Here is a 12,106-nt window from a genome sequence, read left to right on the forward strand (position 1 = left end):
ACTGTTGTATCACAGAGAGTGGTGTGTGGTACAGCTACCGGTGCAACGGTTCTGATTCTCATGATTTCATGGATAACGGCTTCGCAATATGGCAGCTTGTTCTTGTCAGATAACAATGGCCGACGATTTTGACCCACGACGTCATCAATCTCATTTTGTACTTTTATTTGTACATCCGGGTAATTGACAAGGTAGGCTATGCACCAATTCAGTGTGTTGATTGTGGTATCTAGCCCAGCTGAAATGTATAAGAATAAAGGTATTTCACTGTCTGTCTGTCTGTCTGTCTGTCTGTCTGTCTGTCTGTGCATCTGCCCATCCCTCCGTCTACCTTTTCTACCATCCATCCGTCTGTCCATCCATCCACCCATCCGTCCATCAATGGCCATCCATCCATAAATCTATCCATCCATCCATCCATCCATCCACCAATACACCCACCCATCTATGGCCACCCATCCGTTCATCCATCCATCCATCCATCCATCCATCCATCCATCCATCCATCCATCCATCCATCCATCCATTCATTCATTCATTCGTTCATTCATTCATTCATTCATTCATTCATTCATTCATTCATTCATTCATTCATTCATTCATTCATTCATTCATTCATTCATCCATCCATCCATCCATCCATCCATCCATCCATCCATACATACATACATCAAAAGTATTCATATATATTCACATACGCATGATGATATCAATACAACTATATATATAGCGCTAATGGTATTGTAACACAACTGTAGCGTTTATGTGTTTGTTTTTTCAATGTTATATACACCTTGATTTTACTATATCGGCAGTATCTCCGTTGCCTGGTCAATTATGTCAATTTTGTGAAAGTTTAACCACATGCCTAAACATTCATGTTGTTATTTTTGCAATATACTAGTATATCACCATTTCTCTTTGTTATGGGCGTGGTCTAGTTGCTAGGCATATGTGCATACACTTTTTGGATGTTTATCCACTTACCTAATCATTCTAAATTACTTTTATCTTTGCAATAACACTGTTATTTGGCTTTTGGTATGGGTGTGGTCTTGTTGCTAGGTGTGTGCATATATGACTGCCTATCCCCTTGACTATTAATCACTGCTGTTACCTTTACAATATACATCATCATTTAGCTGTTACCATGGGCGTGGTCTTGTTGCTAAGCATATTTCAATATATTCTTTGAATTTCATTAATTTTCATATATACCACCTGTGTTATTTGTCTGCAAATGAAACCCCAACTGTCAAAAGGGAATGCCGCTACCGCTAATCTAATGAGTATCACATAACATGTTGGCTTGTTATAGCCCTTATTATGTGTTAGGTTAACAGTATTCCCTTTAGACCCAATTTACATATCACTGATGGGATCAGCATGTCTTGAACAATTCTTAATCTGCACACTCCTAAGAACTTTCCAACCAAGTATCAGACTAATCTGCACACCAGTTTGTAAGTTTAAGTTTTTGTCCATAAATCATATTTTTTGACCCAAAGTGCAGATCTCTGGTGCGATCATTTTCTTTTTCCACCTACATGCCTTAAGATATATTCCAACCAAATACCAAGGCAATTGTCTAGCTGTTTTGGCTCTATGACATCTACACACACACACACGCGCGCGCACACATGTATACATACACAGCCAGACAGACATACACATTTCACCATGCCTAATGCACTACTGAACCCCAGTTCAGTTGTGTTAAAAATATACTATTCACGCACACATACACACACACAGACGCGCGTGTGCGTGCTATGCGATTGCATGAACTATGAATGCATATATGCCTAGATGACTGTCGAGGTAATGTTTTTTGTTTACCAAAGACATTTACACTGGAGGTTATCTATGAAGCCTACCATGACGATAATGATTAATTTGCACGTCAATGTTTTTTCTGATGCAGTGTTTCACCTTCAGTGTTACTGGTGTTCTTTTACTGGCCTGTCATACATACTGTTTACTACAAATAAACGATGGCCATCATGGTATAGGGCTGTTAAACAATAGTCAAATGACATACACATAGTTAGTTATTCAATGCCAGTATTTTTTCTATGTCCTAAAACAATGAGAAATATTATTATTAATATTACGATTGCAAACCTCCAAAAATATCGATAACAGTTTGACGTAGGTTGACGTCTGTCAGAGAGTCAGCGTGTTCTTCTCCAGCTGCTTTGGCATCTTTTTGAATTTTCAAAATGTCGTCCACAAGATCATGGATGTTGTCTGGTTAAGAAGAAGTGACAGATATAATAGTTATCTTTAGTTTCGTTTCTTCTTCCACGTTGTGAAATGACACTGTATAAATATCTAGTACTGAAAAGAAGACCAACATAGGTAGTGCCAAGAGACATTGTGAATGAAAATAACATTTGCATGCGTTTCCATGTTTTCCTTTGTAGATTGAAATCTTAGATTCTTTGGTAGATCAATATCACTGATAGTTTTGCCAAACATATATTGTATTGTCGTCAAACTGTATTAGTCACCCTTACTATTGAGATCAAATAGAATAAAATTTGAAGCCAATTATTATACAATATATAGTATGTTATATCAGTATACCAACCACGTGACAAGGTGACAACCTGACTGGGCCCAGTGTTCAACAAATCACACGGTAAAATATTGATACACTAGGGGTAAACCGGTTGGGAATGAGCGTATGGTGTTGCCATAATTATCAAGTTGTGTCATTCTCGCAATACAGAGCGTCTAAATATGAGCAGACACATTCATAATGCGTCGGAGTTTAGAGTTTCAATCGGTAAAATCAATTCAATAGTCTACTATACTTATGTCTTTCAAAAGGTTGACTTAAACGAATATAGACACGTGTGTTGGAAGCACAAGATACTAAATTCTCTCTTAGGAAAATGTAACAGACGCCGTTTTGATGACAGCTGAAATGAAAAATACCCAAGTTGAAAACTTTTTTCATGTTTCAATATACAAAAACCAATAGTAAGTGAATAGTCTAAAAAATAATTCGGAAAAAATAATTCGGAAACGTATGCTGATTTAAAAATAATAACACGAAATGAAAGCCTTTTATGCCGATATGTTCATACTCTTGCTGCTAGTCCTTCGGACTTTCTTCCGATACAAAAGCAAACGAAGTTCGCAGTGAGGGCTTGCTATCCTCGATAGCGATGTTCGGCCGGTATCGGAAGAACATCCGGGGTCTAGCAGCTAAACTATTTTGTTCATCGACACTACAAACTTGATTGATCCGGGTCACCATACCAGGCTTGTAGCTGGCTTAGGTGCCTCTGACGCGAAGTTCTTGAGAAAGGACTTTTTATATCACTTTGAATTTCGACTTTAAAGTTTGAGATGACCGTGTTAAAGTGAAAAGGAAGTTGAAATATAATAATAGAAATATCCAGTCTGCACATATTGATATTGTATACAATTCGTGCATCGCAATGCACGAGCCGACCTCAAGTTATCTGAGCGAGTTGTCGTGTGTGTCTACCTGCTGCTGAGCGTGGTGGAGGTTGGGCGGGGGATGGGAGTTATTGCTTAAATAACAAAATTGCGTGTAAAACTCAAAGCACGAGTCCTGAACCCCTGTAATAGTGTAATGTATGCATTATGTTTTTTTTGCAAGTCATTCATGTTTTCAGCCTTAGCACATAACACCGGCACAGCAATGGCGCCACTGCAATTGTCGGATTGCACTTTGAGTCATTTGAAGGTGATGTGGCTGCACGTTTCATAATTAGAGTTAATTAAGAGTTACCTTCATCAAAATTCTGCTTGTGTTTGTCTATTTTCTCCTGGATCATGCCGAACCACACCTTTAACATTCTGTTAACCATACGAACACCACTTGTTGGAATATAACGGAAAATGGGAATAAAGTCGGCCAGAAGGCCATTGCCAAAGCTTTCGTTTGCATCATTAATAAAGTTCAAAACCTTTCGAAACTCGGGATCATCTAGTTCGTATCTGGAAGACAATTAGTAGAACACTGTGATCAGTAGTGACGCAGTATAATAATGATGTAATATAAATCTCACCAGTTCGGTTATAGGTTTTATGACGTCATGTCACAGTACATAAGTTCCCTTTTACATTAAATATGTGTTTTTCATCAAAATTAATGACAACCCTACATCTTGCAGTTGCGTTGATACAAAGTATGAGTGTGATAAAGATGGTCAACAGGAAACGTTACAGGTCGGCATGGCTATTATGGGAAGGAATTCCGATTACCAAAACAAAGATATCAATTAATATGGCTAGGAATCTTTACTATTCACAAAAATCATAATCATGCAAAACAGTAAAAAGTCAAGTTGATACCAGTACCTGCAACATATATACCTGTCTCCCATGAACACATATAACAAAACAAAATATAAGCTTTGCCAAACATACTTTTCACCAAAACACATTGATGCGATCACATTGCCAACCACTAACATAAGTAACGGTTGGGGATTGAAGGGTTGACCTCCCTTGGCATCGATGGCTTTCCTGAAACGGGGGAATGCTTCGTCTCTCACCAGAGTTTCCAATTTTGATCCACTAGCATAGTTCCTGAAGTGAAAATATATACAACCGTTAAGTTGCAGCGGTAATTACATAGAGACGCTTGTGATCGGAACGTCGGTTTATCGGTGGGAGACATTTCATACTGGATTCGAAGGTGGCCAAAAGTCTTCTCATCAGATAATCAAACTAACATACATTGAATACTGTCATTTCATATAGTCATTTCATCGTACAAATATGAACTAAATTTCAAAACTTTCAAAACAAACTGATGAAAAACATGGTGTGAAGCTACATCAGACGTAGTCTTGGTTAACCCTCAGACCATTTAGTAGTCTGAGGCTAACCAGACCGTCACTGCTAGGTGCTCTACTACAAGCTTCACGCAGAGGAGAGTCTGCAGAAATGTACTCTCAAATCGTCCGCGCTGGTTCTCTCTTCCCACAACAGTGCATGGGATTCTGGGGAATACGTCAAGTTCAACCATAGATCCTGGTCTATGGTCCAACATTGCATGTTGAACAATTCAGGTACCTTCAAGAGAGGTTTTTTAATTTCTCTTTCAATATAGTTTTGAAAATTGCCATCGTAACTATTGTTTCCTCTCACTTTTTTTTTTTTACTATTTCATACTTTCCAACGTGTTATCAGAGTTTAATGGTCTATGGTCTAAGTAATGGTCCTTGTACTTCCATTAGTTGGATCAGTGGATGTTTACACTCTCAAATAACCCATGAATTTATTGTAGGATTAGCAATCCACTAATTTATGCAAAGTTGGTAAACATTGGTAAAGTACGAAATAGGAAAAAAGAAGCATTGAGAGGAAACAATAGTTATGATGGCAATATTTAAAACTTAATTTGAAATATAAGTCAGGAAATAATTGATTACTCGTCCCGTACCCTGTGGCTTGGGCTTACGTTTCCCCAGACTCTCGCCTGGGTGGTCTCATAGCAGAACCCCCTAGTGATGAGAGTTTGGGTAGCGGATACTACACGCAGTTACTTTGTATATCAAGGTATGTCGGTTTGACAGTGTGATACGGCGTAAAAAAATGTGTGGTTCCGATTACATTCAATTTTAAAATAGGTGGGGTAGGTAGATTTGTTATTTTATTTTATTATATTTTTGTGTGTCTAGTTCAGGTTTTCCATTGTTTTCCAAATGGTCTCTATGTTGTTTATTTCTTCCTATCAGATGTACAGCCATTACAGATTGGAAGAATGGTTTTATACTGTCTTTTTATGTTGATGTCAGTTTCAGCACCCACTATTTCTTGCCAGACTTCACGATTTTCGCGATTTCATTATTATTTATCTCGAAGTTTAGGGTTGGGTGAAAAACTAGGTAGGGTCGGGTAACCGGAACCAAACATTTTTTTTATTGGACAAAACACAAATTTTAATTGTCCAGGACTGATACAATGACGTTCTGATTGGGTGAATCTCTAGATAACTGTTACCATGGTTGTGTCTAACTGTCAATTGGTTTCATTACATATTCAATGATGATTCAACAATCAACTATTAAGCCATTACCTAAATCATCCATACAACTGACAATAGTAAGTTTGTGTTATTTACAAAATTAATATTGAAATGAAATTGATACTTACCTAATAGCTTGATGACAAATCTTACGTTGGAATTTCCACTTAGGTGTGAAGTTGCCGAACGCAATATTTTCACCTCCTTCGGTAGACAATTCAACTGTCAAAAAAGAAGTTTTATCGGACTTAAATAACACAAAATAGCGCCAATGGCGTTGTAGCACAACTTTATAGTTCATATGTTATTACTTTGTGAATATTTATATGCATCACAAATGTTATCGAGTTTTTGAAAGTTCGATCACTTACCTAACCATCAATGTTGTAACTTTTGCAATGTACATTGCCATGCCAATGTTTATACACTTGCCTAACCATCCCTGTTTTATCTTTGCAATATACACCATCATTTAGCTGTTGCTATGGGAGTGGTTTTGTTGCTATGCATATTTGCAAACATTTTTTGAATATATATATCCACATACCTATTAATTCCAGTTGTTTACTTCACAATCTACATCATGATTAGGCTGTTGCTATGGATATGGTCCTATTGTCGGCATATTTGCGTACAGTTTTTGAATCGTTATTCACTTGCCTACCCAGCCCCATTTTTATCTTTTTAAAAATACATTATCATTTGACTGTTGCTAAGCGTGATGTAATTTGCATATCACTGAATCATGATGTCGTGAATATATATCTTCATCTGCACGTCACCAGATACATCCCATTTAAATTTTAGTCCAATCAGCTCAGTAGTTTTGGAAGACATATTTTCAAACCATTTCTAAAACTGGTACCATGTCTATAGCACTACTGAACCCTATCAGTTCAGTTGTGCTAATTAAACATGAGAAAACAAAGGGGAAAAAAGGTCATCATGACAGCTCTCTGGAGCTGTACGGAAAGTATGATAACTACATACATGCTTTAACTTTACTTACCAGAGTACATTGTTAATGGTCTTCCGGCATATTCGTTCTGTTTCTTGACAAGAGCTTCTTTGACAAGTTCGATATCATTCAACACAACTATTCGATCTATGCCAATGTTCATGGTAAATGCATCCCCGTACTTTTTAACATACTTCATTAACGCTTCCATTGGATCGTGAACCATATCTGTAAAAACAACATCACATTTTTGCTAGTTTAAATTTTACAGGCCAGGGCTTTAATCTCATGTTTTCACATTCGTGCTCTTGTATCAGTGGCACTGCAAAATTTATGTAGGACCATTCTTTTGTTCAAGACCACTTTTTTTTATTTATATCGGTCTGCCAGACAATTGTGTTTCATTTAAATTTCAATCCTTGTCCGCATGCGCACTAGGTCTTCAACTCGTGATGGTGTTTATTTCCTGTTTGTCTGGCCCTCTATCTGTGTGTACATGTCCATGACCACTTTCATTTTGAAATGTTGAAGTATTATATATATTTGTTTACAAAATTCACAAAATAGCACCGATCATGGTGTTGTAGCCCAACTGTAAAATTTCTGATATTCAAAAAAATGTCTATAAACATGCTAATCCATATTTGTTACCATGCAATATGAACTATTATTCGATTATTGCAATGGGCGTGGTCTTATTGCTAAGCATATTTCAAAACTTTTTTGAATGTGTATTCACTTGCTTGTCCAACAAAGTTATTATCATTATAAATTATACAGGCATTTGGTTGTTGCTAAGGGTGTGGTCTTCTTGCTAGGCATATTTGCCTCCTGTTTTGAAGGTTTATTCATTTTGCCTAGTAGTACTCATTCCTGTTACTTTTGCAATATGAAAGTTGAAACACCATTTGATTGTTTCTATGGGCGTTGTCTTGTTGCTAGGCGGATAGGTGTATTTTGTCTTAAACAATACCACAACTAGAGACTGATATCAATATCCCTACCAGATATCAATGTAAAAAATGTATGTAAATTTGCCTAGCAACAAGACCACGCCCATATCAACAGTCAAATGATCACGTATATTCCTAAGGTAACAGAAATTAATAGGCAACTGAATAAACATTCAAAAAATGTATGTACATTTGCCTAGCAACAAGACCACGCCCATATCAACAGTAAAATAATCACGTATATTGCAAAGATAACAGGAATTGAAAGACAAATGACTAAACATTCAATAAATGCATGCAAATGTGCCTAGCAACAAGACCACACCCATAACAACAGCCAAAAGATCACATATAATGAAAAGATAATATCAGGAATTCATACACAAGTGAACAAAAACATTAAAAAATGTATGCAAATGTGCCTAGCAATGATAACAATTCCTGTTGTTATCTTTGTAATATACGTTATTATTTGGTTGTTGCTATGGGCGTGGTCTTGTTGCTAGGCAAATTTACATACATTTGTTTAATGTTTGCTCAATTGTCTATTAATCCCTGTTATCTTTGTGAAATATACTGCCATTAGGTTGTTGCTAAGGGCGTGGTCATGGTTGCTAGGGCCAACTGTGTCAAATTATTTTGAAGAAAATCTGCAGAATAACACTTCTAGAAACATCTCACAAAGTTTCAGTCTCATTGACCAAGTACTTTTTGAGATATAAATTTTTGACCAAAATTCACATTTTTACACCTAATTTGCATATCACTGATGAGATCATTATATGCTTAATATTTCCTCATCTATACATCAACAGATGCATCCCTGTTAAATTTCAGCCCAATCTGCTCGGTGGTTTTGGAATTATACTTTTTTGACCAAAAGACACATTTATAGCCCAAATTTGCATATCACTGATGGGACCATCATATCATGAACAAATCTTAGTAAAAACACCCTGAACAATGTGTCACCCAAATTTCAGCCCAATCTGCCAAGTAGTTTTTGAGTTTTAGTTGTTTGACCAAAAACCACATTTTTGACCCAAATCACAAACCGTGGTAAGATCATTTTGATTCGAACAATTTCCCAACTAGACACCCAAGGAAATGTACCCACCAAATATCATGGCAATCGGTTCAGCGGTTTTTGACTTTAAGTTGTTCACACACACACACACACACACACACACACACACACACACAAATCTACACACACAGACATATATAGACAGACAGGCGATCCCTATAGCACTACTGAACCTCAGTTCAGCTGTGCTAAAAACTGTACAGTTGCGCTACAACGCCATTGGCGGTATTTTTACTTTAAGTGACTCACAGGTGGGCAGACAGCTAGACGGACGGACAAGACATTCTATCGGGCTGAACTAGCATCATTAGTCTAGCTGCTAGACCTCGGGCTTTCTTTTGAAAGGTGCAATCTGGCTATCGCCCTCAGTAGCGACCTTCTATCGCCTTCATAGGGAGCAGAATAGTCCAAGGGGTCTAGCAGCAAGACTATAGTACATGTTGAATCTAGCGTGAATGAATATGGCTCAGCTGTGCTAAAAACATGTAACCTTGATGCCATTGACAAGAAAGTGAAAACCCCATGTGCCATTGAGACCTAAATGCGAATTACCCCGTAAAAGATTTTATGATTCCATGACATCAATAAAACTATATAACTTGCACATGGGCTCAGGCCTGTGTGCCCAGTAAATTTTAAGCTTATAATTGTTTACCAAAAGTCACATTTTTCTAATTGAATTGTCATATCACTCACCGGATCACTCACATACATACATACATACATACATACATACATACATACATACATACATACATACATACATACATACATACATACATACATACATACATACATACGTGCGTACGTACGTACGTACATACTATAACACACTGATCTATCGGCTCAGTTGTGCTAAAATGCATACATACATACATACATACATACATACATACATACATACATACATACATACATACATACATACATACATACATACATACATACATACATGCGTACGTACGTACGTACATATAACACACTGATCTATCGGCTCAGTTGTGCTAAAATGATATTTCCGATCACTTACCCGGTATAACGCCAATAAAAGGAAACCCTCTAGGTCCTGGTGGGTAACCAGCTGGTATATGTACATTCCGTATGGCAAATATTATTAGTACCACCAGTAGTAATAGTAAAACGTTGAATGGGTCGGTGAAAAGAGACAGCATTGTGATGACCTGCAAAGTATATGGGATAGAATAATATAATAATGGAGTGGGAGGGCCGGGAGAAATTAACCCCTGTACTATCTGTGGCATAAAATGTGATCCTTCCTCTAGTTCATTCATGGGCATCATGGAACAATAAAGCTAAGATTATTAATATTTATAATCGAATAACAATAGTATGTAATACCACAGACAAGAATATAGAATATATATTCTTGTTTGTGGTGATACAAATACTCGTAAACAACGTATGTGCATGAAACTGACAGGTGTGAAGTGAGCCGGGACGATTGTGACTGTATATTTTTGCAATAAAGCTTACTGGTGATGTGTATTTCCAGTGTTCACCTTCTTCCTCTGATGTAATAATCTTCAGATTCAACGAGAATATCAATACAAACACTTGAAACCTCTGAAAACCGAGTGTTTCTCACTGTACAACACGTCCGTCCGGTACCGCTGGTACACGATAGCTTCCTAGTTCACCTTACATCGACGTTGGTGGCGCGCAAGCAGACCATGCAAGCAGACGATCAATCGATATTGCGGAGGACGCGGAAGTGCTCACTCATATTCATATGAAGAGAGTCTATATTAGGGTGAAGTTTATTTATTATTTTTTTTGTTTCTCATCTCCAGTGGAATAGTCAGGACGGGCGAAATAAAAGAAAGAGGGCAAAGAAAAAAATCTGTATTTTTTCAGTTCTATTCTCTGTCCTTTCTGTCCTGTCAGTCTCTCTACAACTTCTTTTCTCTTCTCTTCTCTTTATTGAATTCCTTGTTACAGGTCTCTTTCCTTCATGTTAGCAAGGTTGACAAGTCCGTAGAACAACTTTGTAAGAGGATGAATACTTATCATCCTGATGGGTGTATATCTGTAGCCATGAACACTGTATGATTTTTACCAGGAGTACCAATACATTCGTCATATTTATCAATTTGAAAGTGGAATTGATATCGCTAGCAATTTTTTTCAAGTTTTCCAATTCGAACTTTAGTATGTAACTTTTTGAAACACTTGCGTGATTGTCATCAGTGTGTTAGAGGAATTTCCATTTATAAAAATCAGTACTTCTATGAAACATTTTTCTTCAGGGTGAACTTGTCAGAATAATCCACCAGATAACATGATTGTAAACATTTCTAGAACTCATTACTCCTTTGGGATTTACTGTATAAAAGTAATAATGTAAACATCGGTAACATGCCATGCAAGTCTTGGTTGACCTAGTCTTGCTGTTAGACGATCCGGCTTTCTTTCGACTATATAAGCAAACGAAGTTCGCAGTGAGGGCCTGCCCGAACACTTGCGGGGTGTTCCATCCTCGATAGCGATGTTCGGTCGTGTGTCATATTCTATCGGAAGAACATCCGAGCCCTGTCCCTCAAACCTCAACGACTTCAGCCATGAAAGACACATGCTGCTTCGACGTAACAAAGGAGGTGGGGGGGGGGGGGGGTTAGACGCCATGATGAACGTTTGATATTCGTTCGAACCTTACATTCTTGCTGTGTTGAACTCAGGGGTCGGTCGGTAATAAAAACAGTTTTTTTCCCTGATGTCGGAGCTGCAAATTAGGGTCGGTCGGGAGATGAGAAACAGAAAAATAAAAAGGACCGCCCTTTATACTGTGCGGAGAAGGTGACATGAGTGAGCGCGTCCGCACCATTAGCAACCAATTGCAACAATATATCATCTGACACTCGCTACAGAAGTGAGCCACCAGCGCAGCGGCGTTCCGAGATTTTGACACGACATATTTCTCCGAGTCGAACTCTCACATCACATGTATTACACATAAATCTACTTCTACAATAGGAAAAGACTTTTTTTGGTTTCGTTTTTAAATTCTTTTTTCATTTTGTTATTTTATATCTTCACAATCTTCAGCTTTATTGTGCCATGATGCCCATGGTAAA

At 37.5% G+C, this 12,106-nt stretch overlaps 1 protein-coding gene across 1 annotated transcript in view; it reads right to left on the bottom strand.

Moving 5' to 3' along the window:
• The window catches only part of LOC144437715 (steroid 17-alpha-hydroxylase/17,20 lyase-like), a 12,335-nt gene extending 1,696 nt beyond the window's left edge, over positions 1 to 10,639 (bottom strand). The window contains exons 1-8 of the mRNA XM_078126721.1: positions 10,509 to 10,639; positions 10,045 to 10,195; positions 7,026 to 7,202; positions 6,145 to 6,238; positions 4,411 to 4,572; positions 3,770 to 3,978; positions 2,125 to 2,250; positions 1 to 238 (exon numbers count right to left, since the gene is read on the bottom strand). The exon at positions 1 to 238 is cut by the window's left edge and continues 2 nt beyond it. Coding sequence (XP_077982847.1) covers positions 1 to 238; positions 2,125 to 2,250; positions 3,770 to 3,978; positions 4,411 to 4,572; positions 6,145 to 6,238; positions 7,026 to 7,202; positions 10,045 to 10,186 — 1,148 coding nt within the window. The 5' untranslated portion in view covers positions 10,187 to 10,195; positions 10,509 to 10,639. The remainder of the gene's footprint in view (positions 239 to 2,124; positions 2,251 to 3,769; positions 3,979 to 4,410; positions 4,573 to 6,144; positions 6,239 to 7,025; positions 7,203 to 10,044; positions 10,196 to 10,508) is intronic.
• Positions 10,640 to 12,106: the final 1,467 nt, after the last annotated feature.

The sequence above is a fragment of the Glandiceps talaboti genome, chromosome 7, assembly GCF_964340395.1.
Source record: "Glandiceps talaboti chromosome 7, keGlaTala1.1, whole genome shotgun sequence".
In the NCBI taxonomy this organism is placed as follows: domain Eukaryota; kingdom Metazoa; phylum Hemichordata; class Enteropneusta; family Spengelidae; genus Glandiceps; species Glandiceps talaboti.